Source organism: Amblyomma mixtum, chromosome 2 (genome assembly GCF_055824585.1).
Source record: "Amblyomma mixtum isolate Tamu chromosome 2, ASM5582458v1, whole genome shotgun sequence".
NCBI lineage: Eukaryota > Metazoa > Arthropoda > Arachnida > Ixodida > Ixodidae > Amblyomma > Amblyomma mixtum.
The window spans coordinates 43,749,207-43,775,500 of NC_143013.1; the positions used below are offsets into that span (position 1 = coordinate 43,749,207).

Below are 26,294 nucleotides of genomic sequence, written 5' to 3' on the forward strand. Positions count from 1 at the left end.
GAACGAAGCGTTACAAATTCCAAAACACTTCTCAGACCCCGGAGGTGTTTAAAGGATCCGCTGTTGCCGCGTTTCAGAAATCGACACGTGCAGTCAAGGACAGAATAATATAGAACACGTTTTCCCCTTTCCTGTCGCGTTGCGTGGCAGAAATAGAAATGTTCGCTGCCATCACGTGCAAGAGCAAAAACCTAGTTAAGTAAAGTTGAATGTTGGGCGAGTCAGTTCAAGTTCACGATGAAAGATAGTATTTGTCTGCGTCGTCCTGTCCGTTCTTCGTCTTCCCTTCGCGCTGTTTTTCATCATAGCTATTACTCTCACATGCATCAAACAACCATTGTTTTTCGCTAGCTAGGTAACGCGTAAGAATACTTTCAATGCAGAAGCGTGGTCCATATTGTTCTGTCCGCGACTGTATGCTGCTCAAAAATTAAAAAGCTCACACGTTGTCTCGCCACCTGTGAACAGAGATACAAACTAGAAGACGCAAAAATATTGCTAGACTTCCGCATTGATGCATGTTCTCTTGATCAAACGTGGCGCCTTCTATATATGTTGATTTCTACACAGCCTCGACGCCAGATCAAGTTTATGGTTGAAGACATGCAATGATCCGTAATGAGTTGCCATTTTTTCAACAAGAAGATCGCTTAGAGTTGTGGTAATGACACGAAGCTTTTACATTTCTGGCCCGATAAGGGAACTGATTGAGAGTGGCAGCCTGGGCTAGTTGGTTCATTTGCACCACGGAAAAAAATCAGCGCAACAGAAGATGAAGAACGAAGGAACAACAGGAGTACACGTGTTATCCGTTCCTTCGTCATCGTACGTTGACGCCTGGCAGCAGCACTGTGCAGTGTCTTGGCGCGCACACCCAAAATGTGCTGCCGTACGTAATAATGTCGAAGCGCGGATAAATTCCGCTTCAGCACAAAAACGGCAAAAATGCCCTCATCCCGAACGGAGGCGCCTCTTGATCTCCTCACGAAATGGCGACATTAGATGCGGATTAGATGCCGACATAGGTGCCTGGGTTTCGCGAGTGGTAAACTTGGTAATTAGTAAGCTAATAAAAAACTCTGGCAGTAGTTTTCGGATCTATCGCCTGAAGTTAAGTGATCTCACTGAGTGTCTGTTACAGCGTTCTACTTTTGCGGAGTTACTTTCGACCGTGGCGGAACTAGTGCGCTCTCGAAAACTCCGGTTATCTCTAGCGCGATGCACAGAACTGAGTACTGAGCTACAGATTCGCTCTGCTGCGCCAATACTACGCGCCGCCAAGCGCACAGCTGGAGACCGCATTTCTAAACGAAACAGCTATGGCGCGCTCGCTTGCCACTTCCTTCGTCGTCTACGTCGCCTTTAGTGTTGGCACTCTTGAGCGTGCATAATTACTTCCTCCAGCGATATCGCGCAGAACAACTCTCCGTTTGTGTGTCTGCATCTGCTCGTTTGCTTTTTAAGACTCCTAACAGCTCCGCACAGCTATCGCGGCACGCCTACGATGGCCACTTACGCGGGAAGTGAACTGGTTACGGCTACTAATTACGGAATGGAGCTCATAAACGAACATTGGGAGGTCAACGATAGGGTTGCGTGCAGAAGGGTGTCGGCGCAGTCGTGGGAAGGAAAGGTTGCGAATGGCGGGGCTAGCGTTCGTATGAAAGTTGGCAGCAATGAAAACGAATGTTTTTGGCTCGTATTTTGACGGTGATGGAAATTGCGCAGCCGTTGAATAACGTGGCGAGCTAGAGGAGTGAAAGGAGGAAAGCGCCTGAGAAATTTGTACATGGTTGCGATGTTTTTCGCATTGCGCTCCCGTCGACCCGAGTGATCTTTTTCCCACATTCTATCCCTTCCACCCCGCCGCGGTGGCTCAGTGGTTACGGCGCTCGGCTGCTGACCCGAAAGACGCGGGTTCGATCCCGGCCGCGGCGGTCGAATTTCGATGGAGGCGAAATTCTAGAGGTCCGTCTACTGTGCGATGTCAGCACACGTTTATCAAAGCAATTTTTTCATATAATATACGATTTCACCATAACAATCAATATATTCGCAGATCACCCGACGGCACTCTTGCATTTTCTTTTATTAACGTTCTTGCTATCGTCAAAAGCGTTCCCCATTGTTTTTTTTTTTTGTCAGGCTTAACTGTTATATGCGATCGATGGAAGCAATTTAACATAAAGATTTTGCTACATATCAGAAGAATGGACCATTATCTGCAATATTTTCATAACAGTATCATACAATTTTCTAATTCTGAAAATTTTTGTCCGAGAATGTTGGACATGATGCCCTCCGGACGCGCATTTTGAAATATGGCCAGGAAAATTTTGAATGAAATGAGAAAATGAAAATTGGCAGTGGTTTAGCTCTGGTTAAACAGGGTAAATTGCGTTAGCAATGACAACCTCGGTAATCCGCTGTTTTTCGAGTCTTTGCGCGCGTTCTCGTGGCGATTCTTCGGCACATTGCCTTCGCCTGGTATAGCATTGCGGCGTCCCTGAGCAGGTGTTGAGATTCATCGGTGACCGATGACGTGGAACCACTCTGCGAGGTAGAACGTTGTCGCCGAGCTGCATCCTTAGCACGACGCTTTGCAAGACGTTCTTCACGCTCTTCCATGGCGTCTCTTGTGCACGTTGTCGCTTTCTCGCTTCTTCCTGTCGCTGCCACTTCTCCTTACAGGACCGCATAGCAAAGCATTCACGCCAAGGCAAGCGCGCATTTATAGACGCTGAACAGCGCAGGAGCATGGGCGCCGCCATATTTGTTCACGTGACCATCCCGCCACGCTGCCAGGGAGTCCACAGAACGCCATCGCCCGTTCGGCTGTACGCCTTGCTCGTCGGTAAATTGGTTTCTGAGGAAAGGAAATGTATCTGACTCGCATATCCCAATGGACACCTGTACCTGTGACCTCGCCGTAACGGGAAGGGAGGAAGATGGGAGTGAACGAAGACACCGTATTCACTAGACGCGCCTTTGTTCATTCCAAACCATTGAGCTGGCATGGCGGAGTGGTTAGCGTGCTCGACTCGCACTCCGGAGACCCTGTTTATGGACAACCCGTAAGGAGGACAAATAAGCTTCGCATCTTGGGAATGTGGCTGCAGGAGAAAGGCAAACGGGACCATACCATCCAGCTCTTGGAACACTCCACGAAACAGATATGCAGGATGTTAAGCCGGATTACGAACAAGAGAAAAGGGGTGAAGGAGCGAGATGCGTTACGGATCACTTCTGCGCTCATCATACCGAGGATGACGTACGCGCTTCCGTACCTACAACCTAACAAAGGGGAAAAGAACAAAATGGAAACATGCATCAGAAGGGCGTATAAGCAAGCTTTAGGCGTCATGACCTGCGCCTCGACAGAGAAGCTGATGAACATGGGGGTGTACGGCACGTATGAGGAGCACAGCGAAACCATGCTCAGATTTCAAATGGAAAGACTTAAAAGAACAGCCGCTGGCCGTGCACTACTGGTCAAGCTAGGATACCCGGCAGAAGACGAGGGCGAAGACAAGACAGACATTGACAGCCAAATTAGGAGCACTTTCTTGGTTAAACCAGTGCCCAGAAACATGGACCCCAAGAACCACGAAGGAAGACGGGCGGCGAGATCATTGGAGTTGGACAGGTTCCTAAAGAAAAAACAGATGGTTCTGTATGTTGACGCGTCCAAGTACAGAACGAAGGAAAACGCTAGGGCGGTAGCAGTAGTGAACGCCAATGGGAATATAGTTACTGGTGCATCAGTGCGCACAAGGACAACACAAGCAGCGGAAGAGATCGCCATAGCTCTAGCCCTGACTGAAGCCAATCGGCAGGGACTGAGTTACTGGATAGCGACGGATTCTCAGGCTGCAGCAAGGGCATACAGAGATGGAAGGATCGGCCGAAAAGCCGCGAGTATCCTCTTCGAACAAAAACAACACAGACATGGATCAAACAACACAAGCATTCAACACACCATCATTTGGGTCCCTGACACTGGGGTTGAGGGAAATCTCATGGCAGACACCGTTGTCCGAGGGTTCACGAACCGGAGGGCGGGTTTGCCGGTCGAACCCTTCAGCACGCCAGAATCTTACGGGGAGGCAATGAAGGCGTTGTTGGGAGCGCGCAAGAAGTACTCGGCTCCGGCGGATATCCTCGACAGAGAGCAGGCCACCACGCTCAGACGACTACAAACAGACACCTACCCAAGCAGAGCCATGTATCACAAAATGTGGCCGAACAGATACGCGAAAGAGTGCGTGTGGTGTGGGGGCTACGCCACAACGTACCACGCCACCTGGGGCTGCGAAAAAAGCCCTTTACTACCAAAGGTAAATAGCCCTAGTCTAGAGCAGTGGGAGGCCCTCCTGGCTGACTCCGACCCGAGCACACAGCTTATGCTGGTGACGAGGGCCAAGGCAGCGGCGGAGGCCAACGGGATCCTGGACTAGGGAATACCGACCACTGAAGCTCCACATCTATCTATCCCCATCCCCCTACTCCCTAACTCTTCCTTTTGAAAAAAATAAAAATAAATGTTTTCACTACTACTACTACTCGATTCCGCAACTCGATCAGTTTCCTACTAGGTGTTATTTATTTATGTGGTCTGACTAGAAATTAGGCTAATTATAGCTGGGTTGTTTAAGAGTCACTTAACGTTCGTACACAAGCTGCGCAGCAGCGTTTCGCACTGCGTGCCAATGCTGCTAACGCCGGCTTCGAAGGCCAGAAGTGGCGGACCTCCTGGTGTCGCCATCTGTCGTAAAATACCTCTGCAGTGAACACGATTTAGAAGTTTAAGTAGGTGATACTGAAGCATTTGATCGCCATAATTAGTACGGGATCTGGGAACTATAGTGCCTAGAATATACTGGGCACTATACTGGGAACGCTCTACATTTCTATGCAGAGAGTAAGTCGTGTATGCTCAGACTGTTCCAAGTTTGCTATTTCAACGATTTTCTCGCAATATCTTCGATAACCGAGAAAAATTGTTTTAATTGTCTTTGGGTGTATGTATATCTGCTGAATTTTAGGAAGATTATATTTTTGAAAGCAGGGTTCAGTGTGCTGTGTATACGATAGGCTTTCTATAAAACGCAAAATTATTTTTTTCAAAAGGAAGAGTTTGTTAATGTTGGATTCAGTTTTTGAGACCCATACTAAATGGTACTGCTGTATATGACAGGCGAATAATGCATTAAGAATTAGGAGCTTTTCTGATCTAAGAAAGGTATATTTCAACTCAATAGAGAGTTTTAGAATAGCGTCGTGGCGAATAGGGTGACCCTATCCGCATGCGCTTAGCGTTAGGGGAACGGGTTCACGTTTTCTGTCTATAGAATAGGGTCGCGGATGGTCGCTTTGCGTTGCTTGAAGGCAGCGCCATGACGGCGGGAAAGAGAAGCTTTCAGAACAAATAAGTTGATATATATGCTGCACATTTTTTTACTGTGTAAATAAAATGACGCGCAAACTGTTTCAGTTACCAATTACTAATTAGGAAAAGCGAAAAATGATGCAAATATTTTTTTAAAATGCGGACATGTTCAATCCGAGCCAAGGCTATTCACACAGGAAGAGTAGTAGTAGTAATGTTTTTTTAATATTTTGCATTGAATATGGAAGGTAGAAAATTTTTTCTACCCCGGCATCTGCTATCGCTGCTGGAAGCACCTGAGCTGGGGCAGCGGAAATAAAGGATAGCAGGCAGAGTGTAGAAGTGAAAAGAAAGAGGGGAGGGGATAGTAGAAAGGACAGGGGAGGAGTACACTGAAAATAAATATATTTACATATATACATGATAAATATAAATATATACAGGTCGCACGCGCGTGAAGGTCTGGTAAAAAATTGCAAACCTGTTTGTGGAGATCAGTAGTTCAAACCTCCCGCGCTTTCTGACGTCAGTCGACGAGTACTCTCTAAGCCTAGCAGCTCTGTAAACACGGAAGCAATCTGAAAATTAGGCGTGTTTTATCGCTAAAATTTTGTTGTTCAGGCAACTTCAGCCAAAGCGAAAGCCTCGTGCGCCTTTAGTTTGATGTGAGCGTGAGCCACAGAGCAGCGGCAACGACGAATCGGTGATGAAGCGAGAGGGCCCGCTTCGGCGGGCGCCGCCATGTTGTCCTAACGTAAAGCGGCTTAGGGGCGCAAGGGGCGCACGCTATTTCGCCGATTTAGCGTTAGCGTCGCCCGCTCACCCAAACACCGAAGGGCCGATAGCGTTCTGCGCATGCGCAGTAGCATCCCGCTATTCCCCTATGACCCAAAGCGATAGGGTGACGCTATACTAAAACTCTCTAATAGGCACAGGGAGTGCGGTTAAAGGGTCAGTCTACTGAATTTTATCGACCATATTTTCTTTGCGGCAACCAATAGCTCTTTACTCAAATTACCGTTTAGCCAGCTGTGGTGCCAAGAAGTGCGGTAGAACATTTTAAAATAGAATTTATTGATGTGGGAACACATCTGTATGAGATGGTAGCCTCATCTGGCAACCATCTGGATTTCCGCCGCGCGGCGACAAACATGGCGGCGCCCGTCGAAGCCGGACCTCTCGCTTCGGACTGAATTCTCGTTGTTGCTGCCTTTTTCAGTGCGTTCACTGGCCATAAATGGGGCGCCGGTCTTTCGCTTCATCTCATCTCGCCTATAAGAAAACATATAAGAGATAAATTTGCTTTATTTTAATAATTAGAATGACGATTCTGACGTTCCTAGGCTTAAGTGGAGAGTCGGTTTGTTTACAGCTATGGTTCCCGTCCTGACAACCAGATGGCGCCACTATAGGCTGAGTTTATTTTTGCGTCTCTGCTAGCATACGTTGAACTAAAAGTGGGAATGTGCCTGCGTTTTGCGTACGTGTAGCTATAAATATTCATGTGATTCACAGAAAAAGCGAGCGGTACGCCTTCTACGGTTTACTAGAACAAAACGTGCGTTTCTCTGTCATTGGGGCATACAAACGGTGCGTAGTATATTCACTTATGCTTCTACAAAAAAAGACTACCACCTTCTTGAACAAAATGGACGTTTGGGGTCGCCACCATGCATTTTTACGCGACCTTTAACGCCGAAATAAAATATAAATTCCTGCCTAAACCGGGAGCAGTTCCCTCGTTATTGATGTTATAGGGTGCCAACTACCAGAATATGCCATTATTTACACACTTATCTCGGTGAGTAGACTGGCCCTTTAACTTTCTGAGCGACGAAATTGACTCGGTCGTCAAAGTAAAGATGGCAGGAAAAATACTGAACAAATACCTTAACAGAGCTGCCATTTCAATCTCTGCTGAATTAAATGTTACGTTTAGGTATGTTGGAATATACGCACTTAAGTGTAAAAAATAACGGCTTTCATTGTGGTGGTGTTAACTTTAAGGGAGTACTGCGTAGACCAGGAGCTCAACTTGGGAATAAATATATTTGCTTGGTGAATTAACTTGGCGGGACACGATGAAGACATAAGTATGCTAATGTCGTCAGAATTCATTATGAGCTTTTCCTCTTTGTGGATGTGTGCAACTTCATTTACAAAGATGTTCAAGAGTAACGGGCTGAGAATTCTCTGTTTTTGGGACGCCTGAAACTATTTATTTTAAATGTGATTTTGGTTTATTTGCTGACACCAACTGTTGCCTGTTTGTGAGGTAGCACAAATTCTAATGCGAGGCTTCTGATACCGTATCTTTCAAGCTTTTTAAACAACACATCGTGATTACCAAAATCGAAAGCCTGGCCAAAGTCAACAGATAGTATATAACTTTGTATATTTATATATTTATATATAAAGTTTGTGTTAAAAGTTAGGGAGGATGAATTTTTTTTTTGGTCAAGAAGGACAAGCTTCGTTTACAAGTGTTTTATAAAACAATACTGAGCCTTTGTGAGGAGTTGGTTGTTTGAAACAAACGAGGACAACTGCTTTGCAAGAAGCTTTTCTAAACATTTGGAAAATATTGGGAGAATAGGAATTGGACAGCAATTTCAGATTTCTATTTTATCGCCCTTCTTATGCAAGGTTACAACTCTTGCCATCTTCAGTCGGGGAGGAAATATTGCTGTGGAAATAGAGAGATTATAAATATGCACTAAAATAGGAGTAATATCATGAATTACATGCTTCATTGGTCGTATCTGTATGTTATCGACATCACAACTGGATGTATTATGCAGTTCTCTCTACCTTTCTTAATTTGAGACAACTGCATGCAAATTGCCTCGGGTTCTTATGACAGGAGGGGCTTGAGGACTCCCAGGGATCTATGAGTGCGAAGTCGAGAACGATCGATTCCGCATATTTGGGTATTGATCTGTTTAAGCTATCGCGTCATACCCTTATGGCGGAGCTAAAGTGTTCCCTTCCGTTTCTGGACAGTTCCCTTGTAGACAGCTCGCTTTCCTCTTTCATGCCTCCACACACGCGCGTGCGTGCAGCTTGGAAACTGCAAATTGATGCCGGGGTCTAGTGAGTGTATGCAGGGTATTTTATTTCATTCAATAGATTATTTTTAAATACTCCAAATTAACAGCTTTAGAGCACTACTTTCGAAATTGTCTGGCCAGTCAGAAATATTGCTTAATAACATTTGTAAATTTGAATCGTCCAATTATATAACATGTTCCAACTACATTTATTGCCTATTTTTATGTTAAGTCCATATGAAGTAAAATGTGAAGCAATGCACAACAGAGACTCGCTGAGAATAGCACACGCACCGCTAAAAGGGAATAAAGGAGAAAGCCTAATGGTACGTATATGCCACCCTTGCGAGAGCCAAGATGCCAACGAGCAAGAAGGAAATAAACACGCGCTCTCTACACGTTGCACGGGCAAGCGTATTATCTTCGGGCGGCCTTTTCACCTCGATACAAACGGCGGCCTTGTAAGATCGGATCGATTTCTCTCAACGCAGAGTCTACCCACGCAATATCTGATATGACGTAGAAGCTATACAGGGGAGGTGCGTACCTCTAATACCCACCATTTTGGGGGTCAAACTGAACACCGCCGAGCTTTCCGGCAAAAGATGGCCGCGGCCAAGCGAAAGCCGGCAAGCAGTCTGCCGTAGTAGCCCTTTGCAGCAGCCCCGAAATGAAGTGTGCCGACGAAGCCAGCGCTACAGCGGCAGCCCGCTGTTATTGGGCTCAAGGTCCGCGGCGGCTCGCACGCGATACAGCCAGCCCCCGGAGCGGTGGCTCGCGGAATAAACGCCCCTCTTTTTCCCGCGGCCGATCGGTTTACTCTGCACACCTGCCAAGGCACGCGCGTCGCGCTTTCGACCTACACGGCAAGTCATAGTAGGGACTACGCAAGCACGTAAAGACTGGAAATGAGGCAGCATTTTTTCTGCTGGGACCGAATGTTTTTAACGCCGTTTCGCCAATGGTTGTTTGTATCTCGTAGTATATAGGCTCCTTGGGGGGGGGAAGGAGACACTCTGCCGAGGAAGAAGCGGGAGAGCCTGAACGAGCCGAGCTCGGCCCGTTGTATTATTCCTCCGTACATACTAACGGCTTCTTGATCGCGCATTGTGAACGCCGAGCGTTCGATGTAGCGCCCACCTGAGCACAGCGTGGTCGCTGAGGCACGGAGCGTGAGAGCGTGCTTCGCGTACGAGGTGTCCTTATTCGACGGAAACGATCCCGCAGACAGGCGTTTCCGTCCCGAGACTACGCAAGCAATCAGCATGAGGCGGTTAGCGGAGCCGTTCGGGAGCACAATGGTTGCGAGAGCCAAGAGGGTAAAAAGATAAAAGGAAGCTATGCAATGCGTCAAGCCGTAGGCGAGAAAAAGCGAGGTCGACAGTGTTCGTTATTTTGCGAACGCCAATGCGTATATGAGCGCGCATGCCTTGCTTCGTGAGTGAACGAGTTTGAACCGGGCGGCTAAATCAACGGGTACGTCACGACTGGCTGGCGACCGTAACTCGATCAGCGACGAATGACAGTGATTCATGCTGGCACCGTATGCCCGTAAATATACGGGGGCCAGGTGTCTGCGTTAGACACGTGCCTATCAGACGCCCAGACAGCCACGCAATATGCACGCAATGCGCACTTCCGTTGAGAGCATTACTTCGCCGTCGATGGAAAAAACAGCGCATGATTTCCGTGGAATGCAATCTGTTGTAAGTTGCGTGACTGCAACTCTAATCTCCAACTAAAGTTGCGTTCATAGTAACGGCGACGAACGTCGCCAAGAGTGGAACTTGCACGAAAGTAAGTCTCACAGCTCCTACACATAAGCTGGCAGCTGTATATACCGTAAATTCCGGTACACAGTCCGCGGGCTATACACATTTGAATGTCAAAATGTTAGGCTTTGCGAATTATCTATAGGTGCAGATTATAGAACATTTTTTAAAATTCAATATTCAATATCAACCAATATAGCACGAAATGGCAAACGCGATTCTATACACCGGGAGCGGACAATGCAGGAAAAAAAAATGGTTTTCAGCCAAAATTAACCTTTGCAGACTACGCACTGGGTGCGGACTGTATAGCGGAAATTACGGCAAAGTCATTTAATTCACAAGATTTGAGTCGTGCCTCCGTGAATATTTGTGCCACAAACTGTATCAAAACAACGCCGTAAAATGTAAGATGTGCGACACGTACGAGGTCTGTTAGAAAAGTATCCGACCTTTGGCCGAAGAAAAAAAACTGGCATAACTGGAGCGTTAGAAACCTAATAATCTTCAGAGTAGTCCCCTTGGGGCTCCATATACATCTCCCAGCGGTGCTGCCATTGTTGGAAGTATTCCGAAAAGGCCCTTTTCGGAATGAAATTTAGCTCTCCTGTCGTTGCAGCCATAATGTCCTTTCTTTTCTGAAATCGCGCTCCTTTCAATGGCCTATTGATTTTAGGAAACAGCCAGAAGTCGTAGGGGGACATATCAGGAGAGTAAGGAGCCTGTTGAACTACAGAAGTCTGGTTTTTCGCCAGAAAAGTCTGAATCAAATGCGAGGAATGTGCAAGAGCAATGCCGCGAGGGATGCGCCAATTTCTTGTTGACCTCAATTCCGGTCTCTTGCGCCGCACAGCACCGCGTAGGCGATGGAGGACATCCCTGTAGTACTCTTTAGTCATTCTTTGATCCTGTGGGGAGCGTACTCATGGTGTGCCACACAGAGGGAGTCAAAAAAGCAGTCAGAAAAACTTTGACATTGCTGCGCACTTGGCGGGCCTTCTTTGGTCTTGGTGACGTGGAATGCGTCCTCTGTGACGACTGGGATTTGGTTTCCGGGTCGTACCCGTACACCCAAGACTCGTCACTAGTGATTACGGCGTCGGTGAAGTCAGGGTAACTGTTTGTGAAATCCAGCATCTCCTGTGAGACTTCAACACGAGCTGCTTTTTCTCCACCGTCAGCAGCTTCGGCACGAATTTCGCCGCAACTCTCTCCATGGCCAAATCTTCGGTGATAATGGAATGTGCAGAAAAATTGCTGATATCCACCTTTTCCGCAATTTCTCGGATAGTCACACAACAGTCCCGCATCACCACAGCGTTCACTTCGGCAATTACCTAGTAATTTAGGCATGTTGATGGCCGACCGGAGCGTGGTTCTCTCTCCACAGATGTGCGGCCGTCTTTAAACCAGTTGCACCACTGCTTGATCTGTGTGCTGCTCATAGCATCATCACCGAAAGCCGTCTGAACATTTCGAATGGTTTCCACTTGGCTATCGCCAAGTTTCTGGCAAAATTTGAGGTAGTAGCGCTGCTCCTCTCGCTCCGCCATTTTCCTTGCAACAAAAAACCGACGAGAGCACTGCGCACTGCCTCACTCAAACGCTGCTTCCCAGCGACTGACGCTATCGGCAGGCGGGAAAAAATTCGTGCATGCGCTCGAGGGTTCAAGGTCGGCTGCTGTAAGCGCGCTTGTTTCATATCCATCAGGTGTTCGCAAAAAAAATAAAATAAAGTCAGATACTTTTCTAACAGACCTCGTATATCTCACCACACCGGACATCCTCATCCTTAGCCGCCATCGCACACTCACGGCCGCTCGATCTCCGTAGCACACTACTTCCTTTTCTGGCTCGTTCTTTTTTCTGAGCAGCAACGGACGGGACCGACCTACCCCGTCACATCGTCAGTACCGCTTCAGCGGTACCTTTCACTATCACGTTACTGACCACCTTCAATGTTAAATAATCGCCGCTGTTTGGTAACTCATTTCAACAAAATTTCGCCCCTTAAATAATAAACCCGGCAAAGGCGGGCCTTTAAGGCAACAAAACTTGAACTGAACTGAACTGATGTCATGTTGTTAAGCAACAAAAATACCGCGTGACCGGTTGACCGAATTCAGACAGCACTATATATAGTAAAGACCCCGCATTTGAGGACCACGAAAGCCAAGGAGATCCTGGAGATCTGTGCGCAACGTGCATTTCTTTTGAATCTTTTTTTACCGTGCCAAAGCCATAATATGGTCACAGAAATTAACAAATACGCAACGCTTCTAAATTCCATTATACGGTAAAAGGCGCTCTAAATTAGGCTTTTAAGATTTTTTTATTAACACACCATGAGTACTGAACGAAAGCCTGCGCAAATGTGAAATGTTTAGGGGAATCCTCCAAGGTGGGGTAAATTTGTAACAAGGGTGCAAATACTCATTGGCATCAAACCAAGCGCAGCCATAAGGCTACAAAAGAAAGCTATAAAGCTTCCACAGAAACTTCGTAGTTAACGAAAAATTCGTCCTGTTCGGGGATTCGAACCCGGGAACACCGGTCCACCGCAGCAGTCGCTCTATAAACTGACCTAATAGGGACAAGCATATGGTAGGGCGAGAGCGAATTGATCAATAACTCGAAGTGAGAACAGTGCTGGTCAAATAAATATTTTTACGAAGGTTTATTTTATTTGCACGAAGGTTATACAACCAGGTGAACATAAAGTGAGGGGGCAGTTGTAGTGTTCCTCGTAATTAATCAAAATCAATTGATACACTTGTCAGCCAACGCATGCAGTTAGCGGGTGTGCTTATATCGGAGACTGTATTGCTGAACTATTATTTTGCTAGAATACTCGTACGGCCGACGCCCGTGTACTGAAATATTTTGCTCCGAATTACCAGTACAGTCGGTGTAATTGTGCACGCAAGGCGGTGGTGATCGATGGTCTGTTCCGCAGTTCTTGGTAAGTCCAAATATCTATCTTTTTTATTCTTTCCTATTGAGCGTAATGGCATTCAGGATTATTAAACTTGAAGAAAACCTTGCCTGCGCAGACTAATTAATTCACATCTGCCATGCCAAACACAGGTGAATGCCTGTTTGCTTATTTTTCATAAACATGTGTGGATGCGGTTCCTCCAAGCTTGCTACATCGGAGGACTGAAACATGAAAAACAAGCACTGACGAATTTGAACGCAGTAGCGTTAAGGCTCCTGTTCTGCCGAAAATCTGGCGTCGCCGGCATCGTGAGCGAAATATCCGCGGACAAGCAGCCAGGTGCGCCACCTAGGTCACGTGACCATGAGGCGTCGGCACAAGAATTCTCAGCAAGCTGGCCACAGTGGTAGGTGGCCGGTAAATTAATGATTGGCCGCTCGGGAAGAGCAACTTGGGCACACAAGCCCCACTGGTGGCAGTACCATGCCATCGCAGGGCAGTGGCGCATCGCTTAACCGCTCCGACACTCCGCCAGGAGTGGGATGATGACTCCCAGGGATCTATGAGTGCTAACTCGAAAGTGACCAATTCCGCATATGTGGGCTTTAATTAACCCACTACGCTATCACGTCATACCCTTAATGCGGAGCTTGAGTGCCCCCTCCAGTTTTTTTTTATTGTAGAGTATAATACACATCAGCTTCGGTCTAGCAATGCAATGCAGCATCAAATGTAGCGCACCAGTAAAATAGCTCGAGTAAATTACCTATTAAAGGAGTTCACCCAGGAACCTCAAAAGAGGAGTCACTGACACACACACACACACACACACACACACACACACACACACACACACACACACACACACACACACACACACACACACACACACACACACACACACACACACACACACACACACACACACACACACACACACACACACACACACACACACACAAACACACACACACACGCGCGCGCACACGCACACACACACACGCACGCACGCGCAACGCACGCACACGCACAAGAAAAAAACAGACCTAAGCGTTCTAACGTTACTGTACTGTTTGCAAGGCACCGCAGAGGATTCACGCCGCGTTGTGCTCTCCTAGCGTGAACTCACTTTCCAAGAATCCTCGAAGGGCTTCGAGCTCAAAAGCGCATATTCCCGCGTCCAACAGGCCGCTCAGCCAACTTTCTTGGCTGGGCGGCACAGCGTTTTCCTTCCGCGTAAGGGAGTCTCGCGCATTCGATCCACGAACCCATTTACCGTTCGCATGCGGCTTTTACGGTCTAAGGCCTGCTTCACCGACCCTTGCGTGGAACCCGTCACACGGGTATACGAACGTGATGAATCGCGACATCGAGTCTCGCAACCGGCGCAGCTTTCAAATCAAGTTAGAGTTTCGTGGAATATGAGAGCACACGTATGCGTGCACCCAGGTACACGTGCGGTGCATGCGAGAGGAATTGCACAGCGCTCTTTGTTCTTTTGTTCAGGGCCTGACAGTACAGACGCGTTTGAGGCAATTAGAAACAGCCGCGCATGTGTAGGGGTTTCACTTGAGTTGCAGGTGCGTGCACTAACAGTGAGAGAGAATGTTGTCCACATCGGAGATTTAGTGGTAATATATTTTAAACAGCATTCACGAGAGTGCTGCGTGTGAAGCCATATAAAAAAAGAAAGAGGTACGGACGCCGTACTCCGACTCTTAAGGTGTTTGAGTTTGGTTTATAGTGGTTTAACGTCCCAGAGCAACTCAGGCTACGAGGGACGCCGTAGTGAAGAGCTTCGGAAATTTCGACCACTTGGGGTTCTTTAGTGAGCGCTGACATCGCACAGTACACGAACCTCTAGAATTTCGCCTCCATCGAAATTCGACCACCGCGGCCGGGGTCGAACCCGCGTCTTTCGGGTCAGCAGCCGAGCATAACCACTGAGCCACCGCGGTGGCTAAAGTGTTTGAGTGCAGTGGTATCACAGAAATCACATAAAACGTACCAGACTCCCATAAAGTGAACAATTACAGCTAGCGTACACGTAGCTGTAGCCACACTATTACAAAGAAGAAAAAAATTAGGGGCGATCAAATGGTTTGATGCGGAGGAAATGCGACAGCATTTTTCTCTCACTAGCCAAACTATTATAATTCTGATTCCATTGTCTTTCACTCTCCAATATATTCCAATTGTGTTTCTTTTTTTCAGTTCGTATTCTTTTCTATTTCAATTATGATTCTACTCTTGCTCTCTTTCTGTTCGCAATCACTTCTTTTATTCATTTTTGATGAGTAATTCTTATACCCCTGTCATACTAGCAAATTTAATGTCATTTGAATCGAATGACATTAGCACCTAATGTCCTTAATCGACTGCTACACGGGAACATGTAATGTCATTAGGGTCGAATGACATTCGCCATCGAATGAGTTAGGGGAACTCATTCGCATTCGATCTCGAACCAAATGCGTACTCTGGACACCAGATACGCAGCACGTACAAGCGACGCGAAAAAATAATGCGCACACTGCCAAACCTAGAAAGTGAATTTATTTAGGTAGTGCTGCTGAAAAAAGTTAATGTTGTGTGAATCTGTTCACACTAGAGGCTGTCGTGGATAGCTATTACTCTCGGTCTCAGCAGCCCACAGCAGCGGCCGAGCGTGAAGCAGCGTCTTTCCCGCGACCGTCGGTCATTTTGGGATGCGTGATTCTTGCTGGTTGGCGTGCCATGTTCGTTAAGCTCGAAGGCACTTAAAGACGTAACTGAGCAGTTCACCTTTTGGATTTCCAAGCTCCGCGCGTGTCCGCGCGCCGCCATGTCAGCCATTTTGTTTGTTTACATTTATCGGATTTGTGGTTGACTTTGTACTTGGCTTGGCTTTTGATGGCTAAAGTGGTGCAGAATGGCCACAAATAATTTTTTCAGCTTATAATACGGCACACAAATGTTCTCACCCGCTTTTGAAACACTGCACAACAATTTCAAACATCTTTTATGCGCGCTGATGTCGTTCAGTTGGACTATTTTTTTTTCACTGATCGTCGACGCCATCATTTTCGAATGGCATTATTTTTTTTCCGTGTAGCACCGAAAGAGACCAAATGAAATTCGATGCATCGAATGCCATTAGGTTCGAATGACATCAAATTTGCTAGTGTGACAGGGGTATTAGTCACTTTCAATTTTGCCGTATCATTCTTAGTCCGGCCTCTCCCTTCTCTCCCCCAACAAATGGAGAGGGGTATTCCCTCCCTCCACCTGCAAACCGTGGAAGGTGGCGGGTGGGAAAGGCCCCCTTCCACGATAGCCACCCGCCGGGTGCTCCCGTGGCAACCCCCTCAGGTCGCGCTTTCCTCCGCCTGCGTCAGAACCTCCTCCGTCCACGAGCCACCCTCTAGGTTCTTCACGTGGCGGCCACCTTTCGGTCTCTCCCTCTTCTCTCCTACAAATGGAGAGGAAGGTTCCCCTCTCTCCACCTGCCAACGGTGACAGGTGGATAGAGGGAAATCTCCCTGAACGCCGCCTGACTCCTGCCACGGTTGTAGCTGGAGGCTTCACAATGACGGCGACGCCAGACGCGACAGATTTCGCCTTCATGGCCCTTCTAATGCTATCGCACCATAACAGGCAGTTTCATGAATTGTTCATGAAGTGTCAGCGGGAGATGAAAACCGGGGCCACTGCCGACCTGGGATCAGGACATTTGTCGCTTTAAGGGAGGATATCGATCGGCAACGAATGATGTACACCATTCAAGGACCAGTATTCTTGCAGCAACTTTTGCGGCAGATTTGAAGACAAAATTCTCTCCACGAACCAATGGAATGCCTCGTTTTGGTATGCTGCCTAGTCCAAGCTACCATTAAAAACACACAGTACGCCCTCAAAGGTACCGTCGATCGACTCATAAGACAACTCGTTCGCGTCCTGCAGACTGCCTAACATTAAGAATGACACACTGTCCATGCGGGGTTGAAAGCATCTGCACCGACCTTCTAGGTGCATCTCCATACTGCTTGGGAGTGCCGAGGCAATTAAGTCTACCAGTGTTACAATAGGCGCGAGCCACCAAGGCCTACATTAACGGGCGGCCTTGGCGAAACTCATATTTGCACCCGCGTGTGAACGTTTCCGATGAACAGGCTCTCGTGCGCACGCGCCTGTCGCTGCTCTCTCCCCGAGAGACCCCATTGTTTCGGGGACAATCGCCCAGAGGCCCACCGCCATCTTAATTTGCGAATGCAGGCGCGCATTCGGCTAGTTGAGAGGAGCCATGGCCTAAGCGTGTAGCTATAGGTGCGCATTGCTGGCTCCAAGAATGCACTTCATGCCAAGAAACCAACGCCAGGAGGGCTTCGATAATGAACCAAAGGCCGAGGCTGAACCGTCTTAAAATCATCGGCTTGTCGGCACAATCGCTAAGGCAGCAGTTATAGGCCTAATTTGGTCACTTTCGACGTCAACAATTACAGGCTTCATCTTCTACAATGCTAGGCGAAAACTTGCGCAGCTTTGAGCCGACAGCACGAAAACTGAACTGGTCATCGGAAAAGATGCAGGGCATACTAATTGTGCTCTCTCTCATCGCATACCTGGCTGCGTAAAGTGTGAACCTCGTAGAAGCTGACGACTGCGACGTTCGGAGAATAATAGGTACCTCACGACCGAAGGTGTTCGCATGATAGCTACATTCAATTTGCAATAAGAGTCGGGAGATTAGCCGATATGTCAAATAACATAAAGCAGACATTCTCAGCGTCAGAGAAACTAGCTCAGCGAATTTCCGTCAGCTGCATCGCGTAATATGCCCTTCAAATGCGTCTGCAGTGTTAAGATGTCTGGAGCGTAAAAATACGAACGAGAGCACAGGGGCGGAGGTTAGGTATGAAGAAAGGAGCGGCGCGGTAGGAGTCTGGCTCTCCCCACCATTTCGAGAGAAAAGGAAGACGTGGAATTCAAGGCAAAAATTGGACGAGACACTTAAGCTCCGCTTTAAGGTTGGCAGGTTGTGATGACGCCAAAAGGTCACGTGACCTAGGTGGCCTACCTAGGTTGCCGGAGCGGCCGGCTGCTTTGGCCGCTCCAGCTGCGAAGCTTGAAACGGCCACCGCCGACAACGAACAATTTTTTTGCCACATGGAGGGTACCAACGCTATCGGGTTAAAACATAACGGTAAAAGATAAAGTAAAAAGTTAAAAGTTGACGTAAAAGATAACGGGCCCAATTCAAAGATATTTGGGTCTGTACTGTCGGAATATACGAAGACCCTATAGTATGGCGACGCTCTGCGGATAGTGCAAATATTAATTAGCTCTTAACTAATTCAACTGAGTTCAATTTATCTTTCTAAGCGGACACGAAATCTTTCATGCATTTGGTGCCTCAGCAAAAAACCTGCTTATACTTACTCCCCGAGTCTTGATACAAAAAAAAAAAAAAATTCGGTCCGTGCACTCCGCTGCAGTCGTGGCTAATTTGTTTTACAAAGGGAGCTTTGTGTGCAGCTGCCTATCGGTCACGTATCGGCGATGCGACCTTCACGCATCCATCCTCCGCAGAAGAACAAATATTATTATGTCCTTCACACATGCAGCGTCCAAGCGAAGAACGTGCTTGCTGAAGGTATGTTATCAGTATTATAGAGTGGGTGTTTCTCTTTACCTCACTCTGTATTAGCTGAACTGCGTGCGCACCCCGTCCAGAGGGTTGATGGAGGGACAGGCGGCTCAGGCGCGCGAAACTTCACTCGGCTCAAGGAAACGCGAGGACTTTCGTGCGCGCACGCCATATGACCGATGAGTTGCATGCGGCTCGCCACACGAAAAGCTCGTGCCATTAAACCTGTTTACGGGAATCCATCACTATTTAGACACATTCCGTCTCGACGCGCTCTGTACAGGAAAGCTGTCTATTGAACGGATGAACATCGGAACGCATATGTCGGGAACGTTGGGAAAACACACGGCATGGAAAGGCCTAAGTAGAAAGAAAGAAAGAAAGAAAGAAAGAAAGAAAGAAAGAAAGAATGAAAGAAAGAAAGAAAGAAAGAAAAAAAGAAAGTAATAAATAAAGGAAGAAAGGAATAAAGGAAGAAAGGAAGAAAGAAAGAAAGAAAGAAGGAAAGAAAGAGAGAGAGAGAGAAAGAAAGAAAGAAAGAAAGAAAGAAAGAAAGAAAGAAAGAAAGAAGAAAGAAAGATAGAAAGAAAGAAAGAAAGAAAGAAGGAAAGAAAGAAAGAAAGAAAGAAAGAAAGAAAGAAAGAAAGAAAGAAAGAAAGAAAGAAAGAAAGAAAGAAAGAAAGAAAGAAAGAAAGAAAGAAAGAAAGAAACAACACTTTATGCATGGCTGTGGCTTTCCTTCACTCAAAATTCAGCAATGAATTTAAGAAAAATTCTGTTTTGGCCAGCGGCCAGAATTACTATAGTTCATATTTTGGTGCTTTCTGATAGCATAACCTTTTCTTGCAGTGGTTCTAAAAGCGCATTACGTGCTGGCTTCGCTCAGAACCTTGCTACAAAAAACGCTGTTTCATCAGGGTTTTGTCGCGGAGGTTTACTGAAGGGTTTAATTAGCGCGGCCTGTTTGTAGTGCACAATTTATCAGTTCACTTCATTCGCCCTGAACACTTTTTGTTAATGCACATAAACCCACGGCAACTAAATAATCACTATAAACATTGCATGCAGGCAAAGCAAGGACCAAATGCATTTATAAATTATCGCGTGTTTTTACTTATAATTGGCGGAACATGCTATTAATAAAAATCCAAACTTAATCATCCAGAATGCAGTCATCGCGTTCGTGAATAGCCTAAAAAAAGAGCTCTGGTAGAAAAGATAACATTAGGTAGTTAATGAATGCCCATGCGCCGACAAGTGGCTGTGAGGTACAGCGGCTGTTAAAAATATGCAGCTCTCGTGGTTTGCGTCTTGGCTACGCACTGCGACTCGTTTTGCACCGTTAGTTTTCGAAACCACTCCAAGGTGGAAGGAACAAAAGTTAGGTTAGTATACGGCCGAAAGAAAACGCCGTAATGTGTATAGTTTTCACAAAAGCCTGGCTCCATATCGCACGATAACGCTTAAATGTCTATACCATCTCAGGCTGCGTATCAGCCAACGGAATCTCTTTGCACCGGCGTTTTGCAACGGTGGCTGTGTACGGGGATTTTTTTTTTTTTTTTTTTGGGGGGGGGGGGGGGATTAACAGCGTTGATGTAAGCGCAGTTTCTTCATCATAATCTCCCATCTGCGCTCACTAGAGGACAAAGACATCTTCCATATCCTTCCAATTAACCTTAACCTGTGCCAGGTGTCCACCGTATCCCCGCGAACTTCCTAACCCCATCCGCCCACCTGACTCTCTGCTGCCCCCTGCTATGCTTGCCTCCTCTTCGAATCCATTCCGTAAACTCAAAGAGACACTGAGGAGAAACTGTAGCTGGCCTGCATCGATAGATCATCGCATTCTAACGGCTGCAACGTAACTTTAACTGAAAACAGAGCTCTTAGAAAAGCCCTGAACATGAAATACAGGTAGCGCCGAAACCGGTCGATTTCTCAAGAAAAATGCCGTGCTACTACGCGTAATTTATACGCGAATCCCAGAAGCTAGGCAACATTACCGTTCAGTACAAAGCTGTGATCACGCAGCTCTTTCCGGTGTAGACGTCACTAGTTTCAGTCGAGTGGCGGGGAAATTTGTAAATGCGATTGTGCTAGAAGTAAACTCGTCTTTAGCTGTAGGAGAAACATAGAAATGCCGAGAAAGCAGCGCAGAGTCTATTTGTGCTATGACAATAAAAATTGGATGCACTTGTTCCTCAGTGTCCGTGTAATCTCCCCTTCGCACTACACGGCTCGGCCGTGTCCATTTATTTTTCATGATTTCAGCTAGGATATTATTACCTCGCGTTGTACCCCACAGTGTCGCAGCATGCCGTAATAGAGAACTCCTGTGCTTACCTGCTAACAAATAAGAATACTATAACTAGGTCGGGAAATGGGCCCTCTCAGGAATGCGCCTTGTGTGCTCGCGTTATAGCGCATAATGTTCTGACTCAGGGGCCAGGTGGACCTCGACTCATTACCACCTATTGCATTGGACGCTGCTCAAAGCAGAGGGTTTAGGAGCGCGGTAGTCTTCGCTATCGCCCCTACATTGAAGTCTGGTCGCAACAGCCAAGTAACGAAAGGCGACGCCAGGATATGACAAATGGCAGTGACGCAACGGAAACAAATACAACGAGCACCGTGCGGCAAGCCTGCTACCAACATAGCGGCTGACACAAAAGCTGCAAATAAAGTGTTTTTTTTCTCTCTCTCTCGATGTGAATTAATGGTGCAATCGAGCAGCCGTGCAATAGCATCTTTTAATCATCTGGCGTTCACTCAAGCTATTGCTCTGTTGGGCAGTGATTATGATTTAAGAGCACCGAATAAGCGCTAATTAGTGCACAAATCGCGGCCCGGAGCTGAGTAAGGCGCAACGGTCCCTGCTGTCACAAGTGAGCTTCACGAAGCTCTGAGCGGGGGATCAGTAGCGGCAGGCGCAGTTGAAAGAGGGGTTGAATTAATGATGACAGCAATGAGTTCAGCTTAAATGGTAGCTAGAGCACGAATGGCGTATTGCGCACTGGTAGCAAAGAGCGTATTTACGGCGACGTGCAACGCACACGCGGCGATTATTATACTCGCTACTGAAAACTGCTGCGTCAGGCGCTTGGGTATAAACTCTAAGCATTGTTCTAAACGATGTCAGGCGCGCGCCTTAACTGACGGCGTATAGGTGCTTTCGGCGTGGCCCACTTAACGCACGCGCTACGTGTGATTTCCGCAGGGAACGGAAGCTCGTGTCTTTAGGCATACGCGCAGGCAGGAGTCGTCGTTAACACACTGCACTACTGTTAACTGCTCCCCGCTCTCACTAGGCTGTGCGCGTTAGTGCGCTGATGTCAGCACGGGGGACTTGTTTCAGACATGTTCCTTCTCAAAATAACCCCTCCCCCCTCTCTCGGACGTAGTAGTAGACCATTAAAGGAGCGTCCGTATCCCCCACCTCCAACGCAATACCATTATCATCACCACCCCCACACTTCACTGCAGGGTTCCTGCGTTGAACTGCAGTTGCAGTTGAAGCTATATGTGCGCGAGCCGTTCTCAGACTCTCACAAGGCAGCCATGGAAGATGACAATTCGCTGTCGCAGCTTGCAGCGCAGTGCCACATAAAGTTGTTCCTGGTATACACGTTAGAGAGCGCAGTGAACAGCTCAGGCGCTCCTGAGCAGGGCAAGAGCACCAAGTAACGTCGGTGCGGTGACTGCCGCACGCACACGTGAGTGCCGAGCTCAGTGAGAATGTTGGCTAGCGCACAAGATGCCAATTTTAGAGTATCACAAGCAGCGCTGCTAGGGGGACTGCTGTGAGAGTGATAAAGTTTTTGTGGGTTCTGAGAACAGCCGAGAGCCAGTTATATGACTCTTATACTAGAACCACATCAATGACGAGCCCCGTGGAAGCTGGGTCGCTGGAACTCTGAACTGAGATGTGTGGACAACTGCAACCGACGTGTTCCAGTTCAACTCTGGCTGATGAGGAGTCCACAGCAGAATTAGCGAGGAACGAACTGCCTAAGTGGTGAGCAGCGAATGGGTTCCAAGTCTTCGGTAAGTGGTGATTGGTGGATTTTTCAGGATCGAGAGTAGGCTCCGAAAGAGGACTGTGGCAAGGTGAGACGCACGTAAAAGGAATGATTTTGGAGCTCAGGCACCTGAGGGTGTTTGTTCCACGCGGGTGGTGATAAACACGAAGGTGAAGACGAAGTCAACGACTCAATGACATGATCGTAGGCAGCGGTTGCTGTTGCGTTCGCAAGCCGCTTGAAGGAAAGCTGCGCCCGATGGCACTTTCTACGTGTGAGGGCGGCTCATCACAGGGGAGGAAGGGGGGGGGGGGGGGGGGTGCTGAAAGGTGCTGTTAGGCGCTGCGAATCGCTCTGTCGCACGCATCCTTTGTCGGCACCGGCGCCTCGGGAGACGTCTTCAGACATCCGAGGAAGTGCGCTGTTTTTGTTCGTCGCGCGGAAGGAACATTTACGGCAAGCGGAAGGGTGCGCCTTTTGAAGCTCCTTTCTAATTAAGGAGCCCACCGCACGGCTCTGACTGCGAGGGGCTCCGCTACTGGGGACGAGGAGGGGGGGTTCGATTCTACCATCGCATCACCGCGAAGACGGAAACGGCCACCCAGAAGCAATGGTGCAACAGTGCAGGTATGCTTCCGTTTTTTTTTTTGTTTCCTCCATTCTTCTTTCCATTCTCAGAGACACTGCTCCAGTCAGTCAGACGTACGCCTGAAGCAAATCGCCGCCTCACAGGAGATCTTCGTGGGGAATGTTTCATAGCATGTCGCCTCAAAATATGGCTGACACAAGGGGTACATAAAGGGAGACAGAGTGCGGACAAAAGGATTCTTGTACGTGTGGTGGTGGTGAAAAGCATTTATTTGGTATATTTCTATAGGAAAGATGAGCTAGCACGGACTGAGTAATGCTCGGCTTGGCTGACTGCGGTCCGACGACCGAAAGGACTGAACAAAAAGCTTGGCTCTAGCTCGTGTCATTAGACTGACAGAGGCCTGTCCCATGTGAGCTCAGGTTACGCATTTTGGTCGCACCTGAGTACGTCAGCGGCCGCTCCGGTCGACTTGTGTATTCCGTACATAAACTGCACATTGTGACTAAAAAAGCCCTCATCAACCTGTCGCTGCTCAACTCAGAATCACTCACGACCACGGCGTCGGTCCATCAGAACCATGGACAGACTAGAATGAAACCCCTTGGGATTAACAGCGGTATTGAACCTCAGTCAGCTGCTTCTCGCATAAAACGTCGAGTCGCATAAAATGTCGCCTCGCATAAAATGTCGGAATATTGGACAAACCCTAGATTGCTTCGTCCAGTGTGTTCTAGGAAGCAGTTATGGATGGACAGTCGTGCACAGACTTCAGATAGATAAAAATGGAAAGGAAAATCACAAAAATACGATGTGCGGCTATTTATGGAAAAGCTGAGCGGTAGAAAGCAGCCAGTCGTGTTTTATTGCGGCCACAGAAATTTCAACACACCAGGTTCCAATTGATTGCTCCTGAAATGGGGCCGAAAGAGACCACTATCAGTTTTTATGGAATTTTTTATCGCTGCAGTAGCACTCACTGCAAAACAAGGTAAACTGCAACTTGCGTGGCCAGCATTCTAGCACATACCACAGATATTCGCGAAAACATTCTAGGAGTCACGAAGTCATTTCACGAAGTTGGCATCCCAGCACTTAAGGGGTTAAGTAGTTCTTCGTCTAAGGATACTGAGAACCTAAAAGAGCGAAAGCCTCCCAATATACAGCAGGGACACCGACAGCGACCCCAGCGACCACAGCTTCTTTTGCATTTTTCTGTTCCTTCTTGTCCGTGCTGTCGTGATCAAGAAAACTGATATAGTAATACGTTGCGTGTGACCCGCGCACACATTCCACCGGTAGCAAGGTGCGAGTCACCTGTCAAGGCCCTTATGGCACTGATGTCATGAGGGCCCTGACAGTTCATGGAGTCGGGAGTTTGACGGCAGCACGTCTGCTCGGAAACGTACGCATGAAGATAAAAGGATAAAGCACCGACCGTTGAAGAAGAATAAATACCCTACGTTGGGGCTCACACACGGGAGCCTTGTTCGCAGTGTGGCAGTTTGACCAAACGACCTTTCCAGCCCATCCATCACTCCAAATCCCAACAATCCGACCAGAGTCACAGCGTTCGCGCTTGTTTCATGTGTACCTGCGGCCTGGAGGAAGCGTGCACGGCCGACGCGCTCCTGGTGACCGCCCTGGGAGCAGCCGCGGTCCTCTGGGCAGCCCTCCGGGGGGGCTGCTCGTCGGTCCTCTGGGTGCCAGCCTGGAAGAGGCCGTCCCGCTCCCACTCGTGCACGCTGTCGATGATGGTGGAGTGCGACGGATGCGCCTTGATGCGCACGCACTTGTCACCGCGGGCGCCGATCATGCCGGCCGCGCACGGGTCGTCCAGCAGCACGGAAGGGGCAGCCGTCGCCGTGGTCGCGAGCGGGGGCGCGTCGTCACCGACGCCGCCGCCGAGCAAAACCATGCGCTGCGCGTATCTTTCCCGGTGTCGGCGCGAACAGAGCGCGCGAGCACTACATACACCGAATGTCGAAGCCTCCGCGCACTCCTCGAGCAACGGACGCACTCTTCGAGACCAGAAGAAACCCACACTCTGGCAAGCACGACACACGACGGCACCAGCTCGTTCGCTAGCTGGCTCGAGCAGGACACACACACAGCACGCAGGTAACGCCGACGACGACTACTACGCGTGAGCGCGCGGGCAAGTTTTCTCTCTAGGAAAGCTTGGCGGCCGTCCGCCTTGGCTGCTGACGCCGCCGCCGCCGGCGTCGCTAGCGCTCGCAGGTGCCACAGCAAGCAGCAGCAAGCAACAAGGTCGGCAGCTCGCAGGAAACCTGCGTGGTCCGGCCACTTCGTCGGCGGCGCACTTTCCCCCCTCCGGGGGTGGCATAAACAACGAAACGTCGCCGTCTCCTCCTTCGCGGCGGAGGGCGAGAAAAAAACGGGTCACGTAATCGAGCGCCGTTCGCGCAGCCCTTCGGTAGAAAGGCTCCTCGTTCGAATTGCCGCGCCGTTCGCCCTTCTTCTTTCCAAGTGCCGCCGATACCAGCGCGGGAATCGTTTGATGCCGCCGTGGTTTCCGATCGCGGGTGCTTATCTGTCGGAAGCGGGGACGAGCGCGCTAGGCGACGGCCCCCGGGACACGATCGGCGCCTCCGAATGAACCGGGCTGCGCGAGAAGCCGCGGGGTAACCGCCGTATGAACGCGTGTGCGACCCTCTCTACACGTGGCTGTCGCAAGCCGCGCGGATCGAGGTATATAGGAGCGCACCGATAACCCTCCGGTTCGGCCGCTAACTATGCCAGACGTGTGCTGCTTCAGGTTCCTGCAGCGAGCGCCGTTAGCTTTCTCCACTAGGAGGAAAACGATAAAGCGCCTGAGCTGCGTTATTACTGGCGCCACCAGACCAGACCCTGCCACGCCCCTCAGTCCTGAACCCCCCCGATTATT

The 26,294-nt window shown here is 48.5% G+C and overlaps 1 protein-coding gene across 3 annotated transcripts in view; it reads right to left on the reverse strand.

The window, feature by feature from the left end:
* The window catches only part of LOC149359160 (protein FAM107B), a 187,927-nt gene that overhangs the window by 88,379 nt on the left and 73,254 nt on the right, over positions 1 to 26,294 (reverse strand). The window contains exon 1 of one of the 3 annotated variants that reach the window (XM_089571404.1): positions 24,981 to 25,646. The exons of the other annotated variants lie outside the window; for them this stretch is intronic. Coding sequence (XP_089427530.1) covers positions 24,981 to 25,304 — 324 coding nt within the window. The 5' untranslated portion in view covers positions 25,305 to 25,646. Of the gene's footprint in view, positions 1 to 24,980; positions 25,647 to 26,294 lie in introns of those variants that run through there. 3 annotated transcript variants of the gene reach the window in all.